This window comes from Balaenoptera borealis (assembly GCF_965194805.1).
Source record: "Balaenoptera borealis genome assembly, chromosome: 13".
Lineage (NCBI taxonomy): Eukaryota > Metazoa > Chordata > Mammalia > Artiodactyla > Balaenopteridae > Balaenoptera > Balaenoptera borealis.
In genome coordinates, this window is record NC_138870.1 from 64,168,673 (window position 1) to 64,192,664 (window position 23,992).

General features: G+C 33.9%; 1 protein-coding gene across 15 annotated transcripts in view; it reads right to left on the reverse strand.

Moving 5' to 3' along the window:
* The window catches only part of OSBPL8 (oxysterol binding protein like 8), a 197,144-nt gene that overhangs the window by 43,582 nt on the left and 129,570 nt on the right, over nucleotides 1–23,992 (reverse strand). For all 15 annotated transcript variants that reach the window (XM_082351586.1, XM_082351590.1, XM_082351585.1 and 12 more), the window contains 7 exons: nucleotides 17,907–17,977; nucleotides 11,596–11,673; nucleotides 9,674–9,775; nucleotides 8,048–8,251; nucleotides 5,898–5,982; nucleotides 4,112–4,283; nucleotides 537–774 (listed from right to left, as the gene is read on the reverse strand). In XM_082351586.1, the coding sequence (XP_082207712.1) occupies nucleotides 537–774; nucleotides 4,112–4,283; nucleotides 5,898–5,982; nucleotides 8,048–8,251; nucleotides 9,674–9,775; nucleotides 11,596–11,673; nucleotides 17,907–17,977 (950 nt within the window). The remainder of the gene's footprint in view (nucleotides 1–536; nucleotides 775–4,111; nucleotides 4,284–5,897; nucleotides 5,983–8,047; nucleotides 8,252–9,673; nucleotides 9,776–11,595; nucleotides 11,674–17,906; nucleotides 17,978–23,992) is intronic.

Sequence of the window (23,992 nt, forward strand, 5' to 3'; positions counted from 1 at the left end):
TACTGAAAATATGAATTTTCTCTAAGACTATTCCAAGCAATCTTAAAATGTGAAAATAACCCATTAGGTAATAAGTCAACACCTATAAAATTTAGTAAAAGGGTTGTCACAAGAGACACTAAAGTGAATGATATATACAAAGAATCCATTACAAAAAACATTATACTCTATTATTTTATACTATGTTTACTTCTATGCATTAGCAATAACAAGAAAGTTATAAATTCATGTTTCCCTACAATTTACTTTGTACCTGGCAATAACATCAAGGAGTATCTTATTTCAAAAGCAAACCTGAAGAAGATGTAAACTCTAAATTTAATAGAATATATTGGTATTTGTGCGAGTATATGTGTTTAATTGTTTACAAATCTTGATATATTCATATGTATGCAACTTTTAAAATAAAATAGGTATTATATAAATACTATTCTCTTTCAGGAAAATAAGCAATAGGTCATACAAATATCTTCAATTTCATCTGTAAATTTCCAAGAATTAGAAAACCAAAATCTCTGAAAATCACAGACTGTTACCTCTCCGAGTTCTTCATGGCTCTGTTCAGTGTAGGTAGTCTCCTTTAAAGGCTCAACCGGCTCAGGTTCAATGTATGAGTCATCTTGCCTTTCTGATGTATCTGTGTCACTTTCTTCACTTTTCCCCATCACCTCATTGTCAGACTCATCATGCTCTTGATCATTTTCTTTATCAGATTTATCAGAATACATATCTTGGTCCTTAAAATGCTGTCGTTCAATTTCACTATCATTTAACCTTAAGAGAAAGAATTATTAGGAGGAAGGATAAAGGAGGTTAAGAATATTTAATTTATAAATAAGAAGGATACGTAACACTTACTGAGAATTTACTATGTGCAGGGTACCATTCTAAGTGTTTTATATAATTTAACTCATTTAATCATATAATAGCCCTATAAGTAAAATTATTACTCTCACTTCACAGATGAATAAATGGAGGCACAGAGAAATTAAACTAAAACCTGGAAAATGTTAAAAGATGACACTCTGAGCTCTTTGCTTCTCTATCCTTTAGGTCTAAAATTTTCCAAAAGCAAAATTTTAGACTATTTCTTGCTAGATTTTTTTCTTAGTTTTACAAACATCATCACTTGAATCAACCTATCACTTCTGGTCTAAAGAAAAACTTCAAGCCAAGACCACTAGATTCTCAAGTGAACACAAATTAATTATGATTTTCTACCTGTAAAGATCTCCAAAGTCACTCATAATAAGTCCAAAAATAAAAGGAGAAATGTATAAGGTAATTATATCGATTTAATACTGGACTGAGGACTTCCCTGGTGGCACAGTGGTTAGAAATCTGCCTGTCAATGCAGGGGACATGGGTTTGATCCCTGGTTCGAGAAGATCCCACATGCTGCAGAGCAGTGAAGCCTATGCGCCACAACTACTGAGCCTGCATTCTAGAGCCCGTGAGCCACAACTACTGAGCCCCTGCCACAACTACTGAGCCTGCACCCTAGAGCCCGCGCTCTGCAACTACTGAAGACTGTGCGTCTAGAGCCCGTGCTCCGCAACAAGAGAGGCCACCACAATGAGAAGCCCGTGCACCACAACCAAGAGTAGCCAGCCCCCACTCACCACAACTAGAGAAGGCCCGCGCGCAGCAACAAAGACCCAACGCAGCCAAAAGAAAAAAAAAAAAAAAAAAAACTAAAACTGGATAGGCTTAACCTTGAAAAAAAAAATCCATGGAGAACTGGAAATGGAAATTTCAGCTTAAGGAAATGAACCTATGGCCTAAAATTGTTAAGCTGCCATACCCAACCTTATTCTTACTTACAAGACAAGGGTTACTAATCTGCACAAAAAGGAAACAATTCTTTTTAAAAATTCACTTCCAGAATCAAAAATTTTTTTAGAAATTTCTCATTTAAGAAAGTATCTGTGGGTTTCGTTTGGTATAAAAAATTTGTAAAGTACTTTACAAATGAATACTTGGTGCCGTTATATATAATAACTGACATTTTAACAATGCTGAGATAAGTTTAACAGAGCAGAGTAGTCCTATTTGATTCTCTTTTAGTCTCTATTTTTCCAAAATCTTCTTATGTTTGGATTTTAATCAGAGAACTTCTAACAGAAATACATTTTTTAGAATACTTTTCTTTTTTTTCCTTTACAATCGTATATTTTTAAAAACGTAGTCTAAAATTGCTGTCTTTGCTTTCTTACCATCTAGTCTCTCCTTAATCCCTCACAATCTGGTTTTTATTTTCTCTTTTATTTTGTTTTATCCTCTCTCTCCCCTTTGGCAACCAGTCCAGTTGCAAGACTTCATCATTTCTATTTGATGATTTCTGTTTGATGATTTCCCACGCATGCAAGAATAAGCTTCAGATTCATGTTTTTAAATGCTTGGTTGACCACATCTATATATACTGGGACCACTGCATCCTCAACATGTCCAATATTTAATATACTATCTCCCAAATATGGTCCTTTAAAAAAATTTTTTTTTAAAATTTTTATCATCTTCCCAGTCACTCAGGCTTAAAACTTGGTAATCTTTTTTTAACTTTACCCATTTCCTGTCTCTTACATCCAAGGAGATTCTAAGTCTCGAAGGTAGGCTCCCATCCTTCCTCATCTCTGCATCATCAGTTCCTAGCTCATTTTCTGTCATATATCCACATGAACGTGTTGATATGTTGATTCTACTTAATGGTAAAATCTGTTATATTGATCCTCTCCCTGATTCCCTAGCTGGATATTATGTTTTCATCCTCTAAATTATCCTGATCCTATATTACCCTAAGACATCTCTCCTTTGGTTGTTTATGTCATTCTTTTCCTCCTACTATTTATAGGTGCCTGGCATTTTATCACTTTCAAGCAAAACAAAACAAAACATCTCCCTAGGATTACATAGCTAGTAAACTGTTATACTGGATTCAAATTTAGGATCATATCTGATTCATTCTCCTATTCACAATGTGGTGAATTACAAAGAAAAGTGTATGGTATCTTACACAGAAAAGAGACTCAAAATTTTTTAATGAATAAATATGTGAAGCAGATGAATTTTAAGATCCCCAAATAAGAGCATTTAAGGATTACCTGGTATTCTATAACACCAGGGGAAAAGGCCCCAACAAAAACCCATTCCTATATCAGGTGCACCTCCCTCCTGCTCATCCTATCCCATTCAGACTCCTACACTAGGATAAAATAAAGCTCCAGATTATAGATCTGCAAAGAAAGGATGTAAAAGATAAGGTAATGGTGGTTTTATTTGTTTATTTATTTTTGGCAGTTTTAAAAGCGAGTAAAGAAAAAGAGTCAAACAAAAGGATAGGGAAAAAAAAAAAAGTTCATCTCAGCTTACAGGGAAGCGAGGAGAGAAGCAGTCTAACTTTGAGGAAGGTAACCTCAATGCTGACAGAAATAAGTGGCTGCAGAGAAGCTGAGGGTTGAGGCCAGGGAGGAAAGGGAAAGTCTATTTTTCCTGCAAAGCAACAGAAGAGATCTGAACCTCAACCTTCGTTTCCTTGAAGAAAATTTTTTTTAGTACTAACTACAATGAATGCTTCAGGGGAAAAAAATCCCCCACAAATAGGATACAGTTCCAATTTGAAACACAATATAATAGGAGAACTCCACAAATACCAGGTAGAATAAGTCAAGTCCATTATAGAAAAAACAAAAAAGTGCTATAGAACAACAGTAGAAGGACAGATTACATCTCATTTTTATGAGGCAAAGAAAGGCTTCGCATATGATATTTGAGATTGAGATTGGCCTTGAAGAAAACACAGGAGTATGACGGAAGAAAAGAGCAAGGAGGACTAGAGGTCATTCTTAATTGAGGGAACACCAGGCACAAAGACAAGGTAGTTAGCATGGTTGTATTTAGGAAAGAACAAGTAATTCATATTAGCTGGAATCAAGGAAATAACTTTCTACACCTCACCATAGCAACTCAACAAATTTTAAACCAGGCCATAGGGGTTTAAAGACAGCTAAGTTTCAATCCTAGATACAATACAAAAATTCTAGGCCTGCCAACTAATCTAGTGAATAACATAGTCTCGAAAATAATCACCAAATTAGTGGCAATATCTACTTACTGGAAGTTATCACCACTGTGGAGACTGTTAGCACGTAATAAGCCATACAAAGTCACATGTGTGCTCTCTGATGAGATGCTCAGGTCATGTTCCTTTCCTTCCCTGATCATTGTACGTTTCAGAAGACTAGAACATTTCAAAGCCAACTCCAAAGCATCCATCCAGCACCTTCCTAGAAGAAGACAGATTCATAAATAGTATAATTCAAGAAACTAGAAAAACTAGCATCCATCTTAATTTAACACTGTTAACTTTTAAACATACTATTATTTCTCTCAGAAACATGCACTGTAAAAGTTAATTAGAATATAAAATCCTGCCAGGATGTCTTAATGCAATTTTTCAGTTTAATAAGTGCTTTTTACATTCTAAATATCTAGAAACCACTGGTAAATAAATAGCATTAACGTGCATTAGAAAATACATCTAATCTAAAATAAGTGTACTTTATTTTTAAAAGCTTCAAACATTAACATGTAGAATAACTGAAGGTACCAAAAAGGTACATGAAATATACCTAAGGGATTATGTTTCTACTATAAACAAACTATCTAAAATAATATTTTGTTGTTGACAGGATATCTATCCCAGGTTTAGCACACAAATTTTAAGTCAAAAAAATGCCTGTCTAATACTGTTATTAACTGCCATATTAGTTAGTGGAAGCATTAATAACTTAATTTTTTGTGTGTGTGGTTGACTATATATATTTTAATTTTTATTTATATTCGACTATAGTTGATTTACAATGTTGTGTTTCAGGTGCACAGCAAAGTGATCCAGTTATACATATACATATATCTATTCTTTCTGAAAATTTTTTTCCCATTTAGGTTATTACAGAATATTGAGCAGAGTTCCCTGTGCTCAACAGTGCTCAACAGTATGTCCTTGTTGGTTATCTATTGTAAATATAATAGTGTGTATGTGTCAATCCACAAACTCCCAATTTATCCTTCTCCCCCAATAACTTTATTTTTTTAAATTAAAAGTTAGAACAGTACTAGCAGAAAAAAAATGTTAATTGCTCTTTAAAAGTCATATACATTTGTTTCAAGATATGGTGGCAATATCAGCCAAATAAATCATTTTCATAATGAAAGCTCATGCCTATGATATTTTAATTTAAAAAATAACCATCTAGTGAAAGTAAAGTTTAGAAGGTTACATGATTCCCTAGACTAAGCTAGTCTACACTATAAAACATAAAAGTGAAGAAAAAATCCATTATCAATTATTAAAGTTTTAAAGTTACCTTGCTTTCATACAAATTATACCCTCCCTATATTTGTTTCAGGAATTAAGTATTCAGTAATAAAGTACAGAATAGAAGTTTGTGTTTGAATGTCTTATGCAAAAAAACAAAAACAAAATAGTGTATACAGTGTTATGTTAATATTTAATGATAAAATATAAATAGTATTAAATGCACTTCTAAAATGACAAAACTTAATGAGTTACCACAGAGAATACTAATGAAGTCAAAAAGGTGTTAATATGTCAATAAAGGATGAAGAAGAAAACTCCAGGCTGCTAATTTATCACTTAATTATATAATGCTTCCTTCCTATTAGATTTCCCTATTTGTGAACCAAGTTGATGATATATTTAGTGTTCTAGGCAATTTATGATTATAATACCTCTGCTGCAAATTCCATACTAAACACAGATTTCCCAAAGGAAAATGCAGTGATCTATGAGAGTATAGATCTATAAAAGTATATAGTATATTTTTAAGTGAACCTTAAAAATAAGGACCAAAATCCAATCCATCATTTGTATTTACCATCTGACTCTGAAGTAGCTCGGATGATCAAATAACTGCTAGGTAAGGGCTGAGTTATGGATCCAACTGCTTCACCTTTTGGACCCTTAAAAGCAGAATAAACAAAATAAATGGTGTACAGTATTATGAGATCTCAACTTTATATTATTCATTATTATCTGTAATAATCTAAGTGAGGCATGGATTATAATTTTTAAAAACAAACAAGCTTTAATTTCATGCTTCTTGAGAAAGCAAATGTTAAGTACTGAGGAAAGCTTTCCTCTTTCACAAAATTTACCTCCTTACCAGAAAACTGAACTTATAGTTAACATTAAGCATTATCTCTGCATATTGTTCACATATTAAAGAGAAACCTAAAATTTCCCATACGAGACCAAATTTTAATTTAACAGAATTTCCATACCACAGAAACTATTAGATAAGAAATACTAAATGTCTGGAAACCTAAAGAAACAGCTGGAAACTTACAAGAAAAAGAGAAATGAATTTTTACTAGGTCCAGGGGAAAATAATTTTTTAAGTTGTCAGATCAAAGAATAAAATGGATTTTAAGAAGCATAAACATTAGGAAGTAAAGATGGACATTTAAAGTGAAAAAAGTAGAAACAAATCAATACGATTTTAACAAATCCTATAATATCCCTTGGGTATTTTCAAATGGCTTTATAATTTATGGTCTAGTTCCTAGAACCAGTAGAGTAGGACCTTGAGTCAGACTGCCTGGGTTTCAATCTTGATTCCATACTAGAAAAATTACTTAAGTAACCTCTTTAGGCCTCAATCTCTTTATCTGGGTAATGGGGGAAATTTGTATCCTCCTTATAGGTACGAGAATTAAAAAAAGATTCCATATAACATGCTGAAGAGAGTCCCTGTCACAAAGTAAAAATTTATAAACATTACTCTTTCCTGATCATAGACATTGACTTTTAAGCTGCTTAAACAATGTCCTAAGTAGGCTTTGCTTGTGAAGAATATTCTGATGTTCATATAATTGTACAAATTTCCCTCCCGCCAATATTTGGAATGAAATAACTTGACATTTAAAGTATTTTTTAACGATTTAAAAATTCATTATAATTCTTACAATGCCTAAAAATAGTAGTAAAGAATAAATAATATACATATAAAAGATTTTGAATGTAATTTTTTTTCACTTCAGAATGACATGATACAGAAATACCAGAGGTTTCATGGGTTAAATTCTTTCCCCTGTGGGAAGTATATAATCTCCGAATAAAACTAACTCTGTAATCCTAAATTTATTCCTGCTATGATTCCAGACTACTGAAATAAAGGTTAAAAGTCCAGGTCTTTTCCTAGGTGTATGTATATTGCCTAATTAAGCAATACCCAACAAATTAAAAAGGTGAAGCTACTTTTAGTTCTAATCTCATTTAGGTTGTTTACCTAAAGGAGGAGTCCTAAAACCTTTATTCAAGTGTAATTGACTTTAGAAACTAAAACAATGATTGCTTTGTAAAAACTTAAGCTAGACTCATTTATTCAGTTAGCATGTACTGCCTGTCTACTGTTTGTAGAATTCCTTAGTATAATAGTTTATCAAATAGAGCATTTCTATTTTCTTGATTGTTTTTAAAACAAGGAGTGACCACGGTAATGCTTTTTAGTTATAAAAGCATTAGAGCTCCATCTTCAAAGAAAGCTGCCTCTCAAAAATACGTAGGACTGCTTCTGCTTATAGGCTTCCTATCACGTATTTACATCACTACAGGAAAGACCACCAAAATAAATGGCAGCTTCCGTTCTAGGGAGTCTGACAATTTGATAAAGAGAAAAACACTCACAGTAAACAGGATACAATATTGCAAAGCAAAGCTGGTAATTGCAAAGTAAAAGAACAGTACAAACAATCCCTACAGACAAGAGATAATAAGGTACGATATAAATTTGGGAAGCATTTTCTGGAGAAATTTTTAAGTTAGATCTTAAAGGTAAACTAAGCATTTTGGTGCACATTTCATTGTGGGTAGAAACAGAAAGAGGAATAATGTGATTGAAGACAAAAACAAATTTATAAGTTCTGGCAGAGTACAGCAATCATTAATCATTCATTGATTTATCTCAGTTCTACTTATAGATTGTCATCTTTACCTCTCACACCTATGTAACAAGTGCTTACTTACCTTCACTGCCCAAATGGACTGCTCCAAAGGATGGAAAAGTTTAAAACAAAAGCCATCCTTTTTTGATGGACGCTCAATGATCTCACAGGCATTCAGAAGGACTGTTCCTACCCATTGACCATTTTTTTGGGTTTTATAGATCAGTAGCACACCAGGTTTCAACACACACCACAATTTGGTCCAGCTCTTTAGAGTACCACGAATCTACAAAAATATAAGTTTATTTAAGAAATAAACCTTTGTTTCTCTGCTCCACAAGATACTAACCAAATAGAGGCAAATAGGGTATTTTAATCTAAAATTTCCATGAAGTGTACACTTTAAATTCACTAGATGTATGTTTGTTAAGCTACTAAATAGCAAGCACTGGAAATAAATGTGAAAACAGCATGACTCCTGCTTCTGAGGAACTTAAATTCTAGTGGGAGACTGCATCAACAATTTCAAAATAATGTACCAAGTAGAATGGTTTTCCTAACCTTCCTGGCCAGGTCAGGGGCCATTAAAATATACTTTCCTAGTACCAAGAGCTGGAGCTTAAAGACTTAGTAAGTAGAGCCAATATAAGTCAGAAGGTGTTTTCAGAATAAGATCGAAGAAGACCCCCATATTACTTGAACTATCAAGGAAACTATCACTAGACTTCTATTTTAGTAAGAGAACTTCCATGACAGATCCCATAAGGATTTTAGGTTGGAGGTTGTACCTACCCTTGGGGAAGGTGGAAAGCTTTCAGTGCTGGGGTTATTTTTAGGTGAAAGCCAGGTACTAAAACTTCCTGGGAGTCAGGGTCTTACAAGACCATTCTCAAAGTTAGCATTAGTCTAAAATACTCCTACCAAATATCCTACAGATAAGAATGATAAAGAGGATAGAGTGACTAAGATGACAGAAAATAAAAATAAGTGGAAATAACCAGAGGCTAAAAGAATAAGGAATAGGAATAGCAATCTGTATGTTGTTCTGCAAATCAATGCTTTTCAAATGGTAACTTTTACACTAACTTTGTCTCATATCTTCTCCAAAATGCAAATATACCAAGTCTACAATAATACTAAATGATAATTTGAACAGCAAACAAAATATTTCTTTACAGCACATCAATTAGACCAGCGGTCCCCAACCTTTCTGGCACCAGGGACCGGTTTCGTGGAAGACAATTTTTCCTCAAGGAGGGGGGATGGTTCAGGCGGTAATGCAAGTGATGGTTCAGGCGGTAACACAAGCGATGGGGGGCGGCAGATGAAGCTTCGCTTGCTCGCCTGCTGCTCACCTCCTGATGTTTGGCCCGATTCCTAACAGGCCGCGGACTGGTACTGGTCCGTGGTCCGGGGGTTGGGGACCCCTGGATTAGACTATATCATGTCACACAAATCAAAAAGCCTTTTTAAAAGAACTGCTATCCATATTTGATGTTATTGTCAAGAGAGACAACATTAAGGTTTCTTCTCTCCATTAAGACTGGAACATAGATCCTCTGGGATACAATTAATAGTTTCTTCATCAGTGAAAAACAATTAACCTAGGAGATGTTTTTGTCTTACAGGCTTTTAGGTGCACTCTGGGCTTTCCTATTCCAGTTGGTAAATATCCAGCATTTGAATTCAAGAGTCAATACAAACTGACCTTCAACCAATCAGCCATAACAATAACAGAGGGATCTGTGATTGTACTGAGTAACTCCTTTGTGGCTCTTTTCTTTTCTTCTCGGTAATTTTTCTTTTGTACCTATTTTACAGAAATAATGGAAAAATTAAAAATTCATTAGAAATAGGCAATTTCTGTTTTTAGCTCCATAGAATGTAAAAAATTTTACACTCTAAAATAAAATTCTAAGCCTCTTTTAGAATTCTAGCATCTTAGGACAGAACTTTTTTTTTTTAAAGAGCTGGTAGAAATTTTTAGAAAAGCAAGGTTAGAATCTAGTTTTTCTGATCACTAGTCCAATTCTCTGTATATTTTTAAAGAATTTTATGTTTTTAAAATTACACAGTACATGAATACAAACTCATGGTAAAAATTTCAAACAGCACAAAGCTAAAAGCCGTTTTTATTATACCCTCTCCTATTCTGACTCCCAGAATTGATCACTGTTAACCTTCAGGAAAACACTATCCTTTCAGGCCTCTTCTATGTACACAACCTATAGAAATATACAGCTTTTGTGTTTGTTTTTGTTTTTTTGAACACATAAAAAAGGTTCTCCTATTCAATATTTTTTGGAGCATTTCAATTCTCTTTCCATTCCATGTCTACCTCATTCTTTTAACTGCTACATAGGATTCCTAGTATGAATAAAATAATAAGAGGTAACATTTACGGGACACACTCTGTGTACCAGTCACTGTTGTAAGCACTTTACATGTATTACCTCATTTAATACTCACAATAACCTTGGGAAGTAGGACTATCATTATCCTTATTTTACAGATGAGAAAACTGAGGCACAGAGAGTAAATTGCCCAGAATCACATAGTTAGTAATTCATGGAGGCAGAATTCAAATAGAGGCAGCCTGGCTCTAAAAGACATGCTTTTAAGCACCATGCTATACTGCTTCTATAATTTTTCTTAATATATTCTCTTACTGATGGAAATCTACTCTGTTGTCAGTTTTTCATATCACAAACAATGCTGTAGTTATTTAGGACTGGCAATTTTTCTCTCTTTTCTGACACTAATATATAAGATATAAATAACTAAGAAACCACAACATTGAAACTAATTCATTCAAATTATCAAAGTTTTACCCTTCATAAGTCACTCCTGAGATAATTTGGGAAAGCAGCAGTGAAGCAATCTTATTATTTATTGCTTTGTTGTTGTTCACGAAGGGGAGAAGATAACCTATCAATCAGTGACTTTTTTTAAACTAAAACACAAAATTTTCCTAGTTGCATTTAATGGTAAAGAGACTACATACACACAAGAAATTTTAATAATTATACAGTCAAAAAGTTTTGACTTTGGTCTTTGTTAATATGCATATCTGAATTAACAGATTTCACATAGGATTGTAAATGCAAATACGTATAGGATCAGATATGGAAAAAAAGAGGGGCAAAACAGACTATATGGGAATCAAGAATCAATTGGAAAGCATGTGTTCCTTAAACTCCAGGATCTGTGGCCATTCTGGAAGGCAGGCCCAGTATTACCTATTTCTTAGGAGAAGCTGGAAATCTGGACTTGTAATTATTGTTGGCTCAAATTTTTAAAACACTGTGTAGGTCAAACAAAATATATCTACCTGTGGGCCAAATTCAGCCCATGACCTAGCAGTTAGTAAACTCAAATTTCAAAGGGCAGCCGAGCTTCCCATCAGGTGTTCCATAACGCAGCGGCGTGCGTGACTCAAGTACAGCTGTGCAGAGATATCCAGTCCTCAGTACCCGCACCCCAGCTGAGGGCCAGAGTAGCACTGGGACAGTCCTCAAAGAGTCCTTTCAGTTGACTCCAGCATGTCATACAAACATTAACATTTTTTTTCTTCCTTTAGGAATACAAATATTTATTTCTTTATCTTATTTCATAACTGTGGAAACTAACCTTGAGAGATTCTTTTTTTGTAAGCTTGCTTGAAGCTGAACTATCCTTCTCCGAGCCATTATAAAGTTTAGATTCAGACTGAAATCACATGGAAATGAAGAAAAGAGAAATAATAATTTAAACCGCCACTTATCCTACACACACATATGGCACATAAAAACTAATGTTAAAACTATGTTTGTGACATTCTTCCCATTCACTGCTGTGATTTAGGCAAATGTCAATTTTCAAATACCGATTTTCCCTTTACAGTATTTGGGTTTGAAAACTAATCCACATTAAAGCCACAAAAACACAAAAATAAAAACTTATCAATAAATTAATTTACAATGTGAGGTTAAATAAGATCATTTGTAAATCTCTGCATTCTATTTTTCAGAGTATTTCTGAAAAATACAATTATTTTATACAATTATTTAGTTATTCTTAGGACAAATGTATCCAAAGCAGTGTAATTTTTTAAGTTGAAGTATTCTAAAAAACAAAAAACTTCTAGCAAGTTGCTGCACACATTGCCCTGTTGCTACTCCTTCTCCAAAGGGAATAAGTACAAACATCTTCAGAAACTAGTACTGAAACACCCTAATTTGTACAGTGTTTAAAAATCAATATTCCTAGCACCTACTTCTTCCTAACTATCCAGTGCCCCTAAATTATTATTAATGTCTTAAACTTGTTTCCAGACTTTGTTTATACTTGATATTTCAATTTGATCCTCATAAGAACCTTGAAAAATAGGCGTAACAAGTGGTTTTATCTCCATTTTACAAATCATGAAAGGGAGGCTCAGGGACGTTGATTTTCTAAACAATCAATCAACAGCAGGAATCAGAACCTGGGTCTCCTAATCCAGTACTCTTTCAAGGAGACTACTTTCTTCCACCAGAGTAGACGAATATAGAACTAAAAGCTGCTTCTATAAATTCTGGAACAATAAAATTAAACATATTCCTTCACTGTTCTATGATTTTCATTTTTACCTATTATTAGACATGGGAGAAGGTACTTAAAGTTTGTAGCATTACTCCCAGTGCCAGGAAAGTATATGGGGCTTGATCCAAATGGTAGCTTTCAACTGTTTAATGGCCAGATCTACATAATATCACTAGATGTGATCAAGGATGAAGAACTTTGGGTACAAACTCCCTCACTCAATTTTAATATCCATGAGGACAGGGACCATGTTTATTTACCAATTGTAGCCAGCTATCACCTGGGGAAAAGGAAGGGCTCAATAAATACCTTTGGAATTAATAAAATGAAAATGAAAATGAAACTAGCATTTGCAGCTCATCTCTCCTAAAAATGCCTCCGCTACTTAGTACAAAATACGAATTATTATGTTGATGGTAATAACTGGCTGAACTGGAAGGGAACTGCACACTACACTCAAGGTAGAAGGTGGGGATTAACCTAATTAAATTTTTGTTAAAGTTACTCCTTTGAGAACTGGACTTGAAACATCATATTGCTTACTCCCATGATGATAGGATATATTGTGATACTAAAACCATTCCACAAAAGCCCTCAGGCCAAACAGGTCTCTGTCCTCTCCTTGCCACTGGAAACTCAAAGATGACATGGCTACTGTCAGAGGAATGTAATGGTTTCTATTTCCCACAGCTTAATAGGAAAATGTGTATTATAATGTACTTTTTATTAGATACTATTAAGTGAAGAATACTAATAATGTTAGCTTAAAAGTTAATGAAAATGAATGGCTGTTTAACTCTTTACCAAGTACTATGTAAATACTGTATATGTTCTGCTTCATTTAATCCTCAAAGCAACCTTATGAGATAGGTGTAGTTCCTCCTTTTGCTAATAAAGAAACTAAGACTAACAGATTAAATAACTTCCCAAAGTCACAGAGTCATAAGTAGACGATCTGGGATTTGTACTCTGGTGTGCCTAATTCTCAGTCTCATGCTCTTAGCCATCTCACCACATTTATTTCTCACCTTTTAAAACTGTTCATATAGAATCTTAGACTCAAATTTAAGACTTATCTTTATGAACAACAGGAAATCTATTTCCCTAGACATGACAAGATCTGGCTTGGAGATTTCTAAACGATTCTAGTATATAAGGGACCAGCAGGCCAGATGGCTGTCACATGAGCTTGGTAAATTACAGCACACATACTTCAAGGAATCCTTGCCATACTGTGTAGCTAGCTCTGAAAAAAAAAAAAAAAGGATCCAGTGACCAAGTTCTATAGTCTTTTTAATGAAATACTACCAAAGTTTTCTGAATCAACAAGTTACCTTTTAAATACCAAGAATCATAAACTGTTTTTGTGTTGGAAATATTTCACTAAACTAAGTTTCCTCCTTTTATAAACTTACTGACCACTATTTTAATGATGATACCTTATGGGCTGTGCAACTATGGGAATTTATTCAATCTCTTCCAGTCTTAGTTGCTCATTTATAAAATAAGGATATTCCTACCAAGTCATAGGGTTGCTTTGAGGGGTAAATGAGGTAGTGTGCATGATGTGTTTAACACAGTACTTGGTACACTGTGTTTCAGGTTTGTGACTATCCTCTAGATTACAAGTGCTGACAAAAATATGACCTTTAGATAAATGGAACATTAACATATGAGAATACTTTCGACTTGCTTTGAAAACTATAAAATACTGCAGATATAAGGAATAATAACAATAATAATAAGTTACTATGACTCTATCAGATATTTTGATTTGGAAAGTTGTTTTTTTTTTTTTTTTAATGTCCAAGGAAATATATTTTTTACAGCAAGAGATAGATGATTTAGCAAACCTACAGGTAAGCAGACTGATGGCTGGAGAATCAAGTCAAGATCTCGGCTCAGAAACCCCTTATTCTTGTAATAGCATTCCTTTTATCCCACTAGAAATATTATTCATGCTGGCAATTCCTTTCATTGAGATGGACAATTAAAAATTTATTTAAAAATGCTAAAAGGGGGCTTCCCTGGTGGCGCAGTGGTTGAGAATCTGCCTGCCAATGCAGGGGACACGGGTTCGAGCCCTGGTCTGGGAAGATCCCACATGCCGCGGAGCAACTGGGCCCGTGAGCCACAACTACTGAGCCTGCGCGTCTGGAGCCTGTGCTCCGCAACAGGAGAGGCCGCGATAGTGAGAGGCCCGCGCACCGCAATGAAGAGTGGCCCCCGCTTGCCGCAACTAGAGAAAGCCCTCGCACAGAAATGAAGACCCAACACAGCTAAAATAAATAAATAAATAAATTTAAAAAAATGCTAAAAGGAACATGGGATGATCTGATTAACTGATTTCTCCAATTCACTCATTTACAGGATGCATGAGAAACAGGAACTGCCTTTATTTTTAAAATGGCGGGGGTTGGGGGGAAGAAGGATACCGCAAATTCAGTTACCAAAATGACAGTACTGATACTTTTTGCATCAAATTCATAAAAGTATAAGGTTAAAATTATTTAATGGTCTCAGTTATGCAGATCGATCATAGAAGGAATAATAAGATTTTGCTTCCCAAAGTTACTTAGGTAAGAACAAAATCTTCAGAATACCATGAGAATAAGGTTTGATGATAAATGTATAAATTTTAGGATTGTTCTGAAAAACAACAGAGTGGAATATATGTTAAAATATATAAGGACAAACTAGTGACTACGTATCTCTTAAGCTAACAGAATAAACCAAGATTAAATCTAAGTTAAGATAGAATCAATAAGATTCAGCTCTTGGAAAATAACAGAATGAGTACAATTTTACTTACACCAAATAGTTACCATGTCAAGAAGCCTATTCATTCATTGTAGTTCTTTATTCAAAGTAAGAAAAACGAATTCTCAAACACCTATTATTAATCAAGTACTTCATGAGGCACTTACAGCATCACAATCTGAGAGTTAGATCTTACCTCTTTTGTACAGATAAGAAAACTGAAGCCACTTTGAATTCTAGCTCTACCATTTTGACCCTTGAGAGTTATTTAACTTCTCTAAGCTTCGGTTTGTTCACTAATAAAATGGGGCCAATAATACCTGTCTTCTAGTATCCTTAAGAGAGTTAAAAAGACACTTAGCAAGCTCTTAGTACAAAGTAGCTATTAATGTCATTATAATTAGCATCTAAGAAGTCATAGGTATTATATGACAGTCAAGATTCAAACTCACTTTTTTGACCCTAAAGCAGTGAATGCTTGCTGTGCGGTAGAACCTTCTGAATAACAGAAATATTCTATATCTGAGTAGTCCAATATGGTAGCCACTAGCTATATGTGGCTAGTGAGCTATTGAGATGGCTAGTGTAAATGAGGAACCAAATTTCTAATTTTATTTAATTTTAATTAATTTTAATTTAAGGTTCATACACAACTAGGTGCTATTGTACTCAAGGTGCAGCCTGTGTTTCCTTTTTTTTTATTAATGCACACTGCTTCATTAAGGTATGTAAACTTGCTTTTCAGGCTCCCTGCCCTCCCCACTCCTCCTGCCCCTCCTTCACCCTCCCATTTAGAGACTACATGTAGATGGCTGTGGTAGGTAGATCTGGAGTTTAGGGTTCTGAGTAGGAATACCACTATTCCATACATTCACCAATTCTGGTATTAACTGCTTGAAAATAGGTTTTTAAAATTCCATAAATTTCACTGTATTTCTAACCATGGCAGAACCAAGATAAATCATCTCCTCGTTAATTATGCATCTCATATAAAACGATAAAGGTATTTCTCATGCATATGTTATATACATACAAAGGCCTACTAAATTTTCACCTTATGTACTTATATACATATAAGTACAGGATGGACCTTTATGTAATGAATACTTGAAAAGTTAAGTGTGAATAAAATCTGTGTAAAGCATATCATGGAATATGATAAAAAATATATCATGGAATCCTCTCAACCACTCACAAGAACAGGAACAAAACATGTAGGGTTTTACAAGCCAAGCCTACTGCTGAGAATAGCAGAGAATTTACTAGCTTAAGAAATAGATTTTCGGACTTCCCTGGTGGCACAGTGGTTAAGAATCTGCCTGCCAGTGCAGGGGACACGGGTTCAAGCCCTGGTCCGGGAAGATCCCACATGTCGTGGAACAACTAAGCCCGTGTGCCTAGAGCCCGTGCTCTGCAACAAGAGAAGCCACCACAAGGAGAAGCCCACGCACCGCAACGAAGAGCAGCCCCCGCTCACCGCAACTAGAGAAAGCCTGCGCACAGCAACAAAGACCCAATGCAGGGCTTCCCTGGTGGCGCAGTGATTGAGAATCTGCCTGCCAATAAAGGGGACACGGGTTCGAGCCCTGGTCTGGGAAGATCCCACATGCCGCGGAGCAACTAGGCCCGTGAGCCACAATTACTGAGCCTGCGCGTCTGGAGCCTGTGCTCCGCAACAGGAGAGGCCGCGATAGTTAGAGGCCCGTGCACCGCAATGAAGAGTGACCCCCACTTGCCGCAACTAGAGAAAGCCCTCGCACAGAAACGAAGACCCAACACAGCCATAAATAAATAAATAAATAAAATTTTAAAAAAACAAAAACAAAAAACCGCCAAAGGGGGAAAAAAAAAGACCCAATGCAGCCATAAATAAATAAATAAATTTATTTTTAAAAAAAAGAAATAGATTTTCTTACAGTCACTGAAGTTTGATTCCACAAACATAAGCTTCTCCTGCTACTAAACCTGACCAGAAATAACAGTCAAAAGTCAAATCCATTGACGAATTATAGAAAATCTAGTGAATTACAAATCCATAGGAAAGTCAATGCATCATACAATACTTTTAAAATTTGAACAGTACTCTTAAAGACAAAATTCTCAACACACTTAAGAATATGTACAAGTATCTCATTTGAAAATTACTAATTTAGGGAACTATGTCTTATTCTAAGAAAGTGCCTTTCAATTGCACACTATCATAGCAAGAGATGCTTGGCCTTTAACTGGTAAAATGTACATGTTTTGATTGTCATTTGAATGAACCCACAACACTTAGAAATTAAAAAACAAAACAAAACAAAACAAACCAATGAACCCTGACTATCTCTAGTTCTCTACATGGAACTTCAGTCTGAGATATACTGCTATAGCAGACACACCAGAACAATATCACTCAGGAGAGAACCCTGGTTACCAATAGGCTGTATTTCCAAGTAACCAACAGAACCTAAATCAGCCCCAGGGGAACTTTCCTTTCTTCATATATACTACATGGTTTAGATATACCAACATAAAAACATCCCATAAAAATCTGATAGGATTTCAGTGTTAGTTCACTCGTCTTAAATATTAGAAAAATGTTGTGATCATATATTTGAGGACAACAGTATGCTTACCTTGCTCTTTGACATAGAAAGGGAAGATTCATCTTTGTGTTGAGAAATGTCTTCCTTTCCTCTTTCAAAACCTATAAAACCATAGTCATTATTTCAGTATTACCACATTTGAACACATATAGGCATTAAAAAGCAAATGCAAATAAGTTATTCAATTTCAAATATATACTATACAATATTTGATATACATCAGTGCAAGAAGCCTAGACTCAACATACAGTTTTAAACTATTATAGTTTAAAGACTACTAAGGGATCATGTCTAGTATAGTAATTCTTTAGAATAAATCAAGGTTTACAGAGGCACTGGTGTCTTTCCCTGAACCCATCAACATAAGCTAAATACCTCTTCTCTGCTCATTCACTTGGCATGAATTCAGGACTCATGGAACTTTTATTTCAGTTAGCTGTTTTCTAACAAAGAACCAACCCAACATACTTTTCACACCTCTTGCCAAACTGGAAAACAACTCCAGAATTGGTGATAAAAGAATACTGGGGAAATAAATCTGAATTGAGGGACAGACTTTAAAAAAAAAATCTAATAATGTGTTTATTGTGAGAATTAAATGAGCATGCATAGAAAGCAATTAGCATAGTATTTGCACACAGTATGTATTCAATTAACATTGACCCTTAATATTATCTTTGTCACTGACTATTGTTATATAAATTCTAAAAGGATAAATCTAAAATATGAGTGCATTGGGATATATGCACACATCTTTCCTATCATGTAACACATTAATATAGCACTATCAAAAGCAATTAACAAGTTAATGTTGTAAGGGTACAATTAGAGTAACGTTAATGCTGAGATTTGTGTGGCAGGCATAAGAGGGCCGGCCAGTGCTCATTTTAATGAAGTTCTTTCTACTTTTGAGGAGTAATATTAAGTAATATTAACTCTTCCCTACAACTATTTGTTCTGAGTCCAATAAAAGCCTATATAAAAATATATATATAATCATTCATAAAGCAGCGTTTAAAAAGTTATCAGTAGTATCAGTGCCTGAAGCATTTAAAAATCATTTCTAGCATATCAATGAGATAGTCTCATTGATTTATGCATTTATTCTGTATTTGATTTATATTAGCTAAAACAAATCCATTCCATTTTCTTAATTCAGAGATTTTGCTGATTATTATTATTATTTTTGTAATATGAAGAAGGAATCTTTTTATTTTCTTTTCCATCTCTGGTAAGGAGAAAGATCAGGCAATCCTAAAACCAAGGAGCGAAAAAAAAAACCTGTTTCATAAATCTAACATGGAATTTTAAATGAAAACTTACCGGGATTTGAAACTTTAGTGTATAGCAAACCAAAGTTACATAATTCAGTTTAAAAATTCTAAACTATTTATTCAGAGTAATAAACATTTTGTAATAAGTAATTCTTAATTCTAATGCATTAACACAAATTATTTCAAAGATCTTGTAAATACATGTACAAGAGAACAAAGATTTTCTAAAAGTATATATTACGAATGGAAAAAAGATGATGTTTTCCTTTATTCTCATACGAACTGAATTTTACTTTAATTTCTCTAGTTTGGTTTTGGTTTCAGCTCAATCTAGGTCAATCCATTTATTAGACTAAGAAAAACGCCCACTTCACTGTGTCTACATTCACATATTATTTTAAAAACAGAACAGTAAATTAAAACAAAGTGGAAGTTACAAATCTGAATAGACTTTTTTTGAACATGCAAATATGTCTTGCAGAAAGTTTCAAATGTTGGAAAAGGATACATACAAAAGCAAGATGAAACTAAACAAAAAAACAAAAAAAAAGGCACTCATAAACATAGGTTGTATATTATGTCAGACCAATAAATGAATCCCATTTTACAAGATTTTCTATACCTCAAACTAGCAACTCAAATCATTATTTTAAAAGCTGGCCCTGATGACTTCCAAGTTATTTACAATTACAGCGGATAAAGCAAAAGGCTAAGTCTGGTCCAATACTTTTGAGTTTCAGCTAAGTGCAAATAAGCAGATGAGTAGCTTAAAGTGCAATGACCATATAAAAGTGTTCAAAAGCCTTAAACAGAAAATATTGCCATACTGTACACTAAGTTTTCAAGGGTAATTCCAAGGTAAGCAAAGCAAAAAGCAACACATGAAGGACTCTTTCTTTAGACTGGATAAAGGTGGCTTCCTAAAAACATGAAAAATAATCGTTATCTTAAAATGTCAGAGAAAGTATTATATTTGTTAGAAGCCAAAAAGGGCTCAACCAAAATACTTCTTAGACTTTTATTTGTTTTCCATGTATAGGGATTTAAAATTACTTTAAAATTACTCCCTTATTTCTTAAAAATGTGATATTATAGATAAAATCCTGAGGCCTACATTATTGACCATTGTCAATAATGCAGAACAGTTTCAGATCATGACTTTTTACCAAGTTTGCTTATTAGTGATATTAGGTAGTAAATTCTCTTCCTACTATCCTCCTCCCTGCTACCATGAGATAGAAACCTACATCCCCACCCAAATGGCTAAGATCAAAAGGACTAAGACCATCCAAATACAGGTTAGAATATAGAGCAACCAGAACTCTATTCACTACTGGTGGGACTACAAATAGCATAATCACTTTGGGAAACTATTTGACAGTATCTCCTAAAGCTGAAAGTGCTCATATTCTAAGACAGAGCACTTCTGATCCCAGATATACCCAACAGAGATGAATATGTTCATGTCCGTTAAAAGACAGGTACAAAAATGTTCACAGCAGTTTTATTCATAACAGCAAAATCTGGAGCCAACTCAAATGACTATTAATAGTAGAATAAATGAATACATTATATTCACACAATGGAATGATACACAGCAATGAAAAAGAACCAATTACCAATACACAAAACAACAAACAGAATAATGAGTAGAAAAAGCCACCTCTCCCCATCAAAAAAAAAAGCACATATCATATACCATATGATTCCATTATATAAAGATCAGGAACTAGCAAACCTAATCTATGGTGCTAGAGGTTGGAACAGTGGTTTATCTTTGTTGTAGGAGGAACTGACTGGGGTGGGCATGAGAGGGTCTTCTGGGGAACTGGGAAATGGTTACACATATTGATACATAACTAAAAATTCAAAAAGTTGTGCACTTAACTATGTGTAAGTTATGCCTCAATAAAAAAATTTTTTTAATTCAGATATCCTTCCCTATTCTTCTAGTTTATGAGACCTCTCCTGCTATGACATCCTTTCTTACTTAGTCTACATGCCTTTAACATATCCTGCTCTGGGCTAATTCTGATTCATTCATCAACAATGATGATAATTATGGGGATAATTAACATAATAATATTTATGAAAACAACAATAAAGCAACCAATATCCACTTGTAGGAACACTTGTGATTTTAAGACACTATGCTAGATGGTTTACTACTTCTAATCTTTAAAACAATGCCCCCCGCTAAATATTAGGAATATTCTATATAACTGAAAAAATTGAGGCTCACAGGAATTAAGTAACTTGACAAATGTCAATAAGTGACAGTATCAGAACTAATTCAAACTTCGGTCTAACTTTAAAATTCATGCTGTTTCTAGAATGCCAGGGTGTGTCTCAAGATCCAAGGCCAACTTCTTCTGGGAGCCTTGCTTAGATTGTGTAGGCATAGAGTTAGCTATCTCCTCTGAGAGACAGCACTTGGTACATTTGTACTACCATATTTATCACAAGGTACTTCAATTATTTGTTTTCATGTTCATGTCACATACTTGACTGTGAGTTCCTTAAAAGAAGGGTCTAATTCTTATTCATCCTTTCAAATACGAAGTTTGATAAACTGATCCAAAAATTAATAAAAATGGACTCTACTTTTACTTGTAGCGGCTTTTTAAAATAGGTGAAATATAGCACACCTTCAGAAAAATGCATAAAATGTAAAGGAATAATTTAATGTATACAGTGACTATCTGCATAACCGCCACCCAAATCAAGAAATACAGAATTGTCAACATCCCATAAGAACTACTCCCCACCTGCCTCATGACATTCTTGATCAAAATCTATCTACTCTTCTTTTCCTCAAAGGTAACTACCTTGACTTTTGCGATTATTATTTACCAGCATGTCACAGCAGGTATTTCATTCATTATCATTGCTGATTAGAATCCTACTGCATGACTATATCACTAATTATCCATCTATTGTTTGGGCTGTTTCTAGTTTGTCCCTCTTACAAACACTGGTGATACGAACATTCTTGGAAATGTATCCTAGTAGACATATATATCCATGAATATCTCTAGGGTTTAAACCTAGAAGCAGAACTCCTAGGTCAGAGTATATGTGGGTCTTCAACTTTAAGAATACCATATTGTTTACCAATTTGCTTATTTTTCCACTAGCACTGTGTGTGAGTTCTCCTTTCTCCATATCCATGGTAACACATCAATATTGACAGATTTTTAATATCTTTGCCAATCTGTTGGGTGTGTGTATCAATGGTAAATCAATGAGATTTTAGTTTGCGTGTCCCTGATTACTAATGATATTGAACACTATCTCATCTGTTAATTACCATTTTAATTTTCTCTTTGTGAAGAACCCAGATCTTTTGCACATTAAAAAAAAAAAAAACTCATTGTCTATCTACATTAAAAAAAACCTCCTTGTCTATCTTTTTCTTAATTTATATAGGAATTCTTAATGTTTTCCAATTATTGGTTCTTTGCCAATTAGATTTATTACAAATATCTCCCCATTCTATGGCTTGTCTTTTAATTCTCTGCATGGTCTCCTTGATGAATAGCTCTTGATTTTAATGTTGTCAAATTTAGCAATCTCATTCTTTTAAGTTAGTGCTTTTCGGTCTTAAGAAAGTCTCCCCTAAATCTGTGGTCATGAAGATATTTTCAAATAATGTAGTAGTAAACAGAGTTTACTTTCTCCTACTAATTCAATGGACTATGATTCCTGAATAAATTAGCACTCTGTCCCTAATTCTAATTTGTTAACAGAATACGAATGTTATCAGCATTGATAAGGTATAACCTTTTTATATACTTCAGTAAAATTTGGTTCATTAATGTTTAGATATAATAAAGCAAGTTTTATGCTGCTTTAATCTTGTTTAAATGAGATTATATACACATATCTACAAATGCAGATTGAATAAGTATTTACAAAATATAGAATTGCTACATAAACTATACTGAATACAGCCAAGAATCAAGAAATTGTATAAGAAAAAAATCTCCGAGAAGTCAAAACATACTAAACAGATCTATCTATGTACTAAAGCTTACACAGAGTGTCTATAAACATCTTTGTTCAAAGTTTATTTATTCCAATTTCTAGGTACCTGGACAAAGGGTATCATTTCTATTTTATAACTCATCATAAAGAAAAAGGCCATACCAATATATTCCTTAAGGTAGAAGTAACAAAAAAAAAAAAAAAAGGTGGGGGGGAGGGAGATTTTCCTAAGGAAAACTAAAATGATAAAAGGGTTGTGGTCATAGTGGTAAAACGAAGTTATCTTTAAATATCACTAATGTAGAACCTCTCTTTCTCTAATGATGTCAGATAAATCAATAAAATGTCCCAGAAAAAAATTATATATTTTACTTTTAACTTAAAAGAAATACATAAAAAGCCACTTCTTTGAAGTACCTAATTCTACTTCTTAGCTGATAAAATAAAACATATTTTAAAAAGCTTTTTATTATGGCTGGTTGTAATAAAACTGTTGGTTGTATTAAGAGGAATATGGAAGCATCCCTATGAATATGATTTTTCTCTATTTCAAGAATTAGAAAACAAAGCCAACCATTTACTTTTCCATTCAAACAAATCTATCTAGAATGACCTTCAATATTTTCTTTGACAAGAGAAACTGACAATTCTGTCTTCAATTACCTAATGAAGTAAAAACCAAACTTCTAAACAGTGAAGTTTTCTATTGTTTAGTAAGGTAAACTGATTATTCTTTATATTAAGTAGACTCATGGCATGAAGGTCAGCAAACATGTACTAGCAAGCTTGCTGGCTTAAAAAAAGAAAAACAAGAAGACAAAGGCAAATACAAAAATGGAACTAAGTCACTGTCAA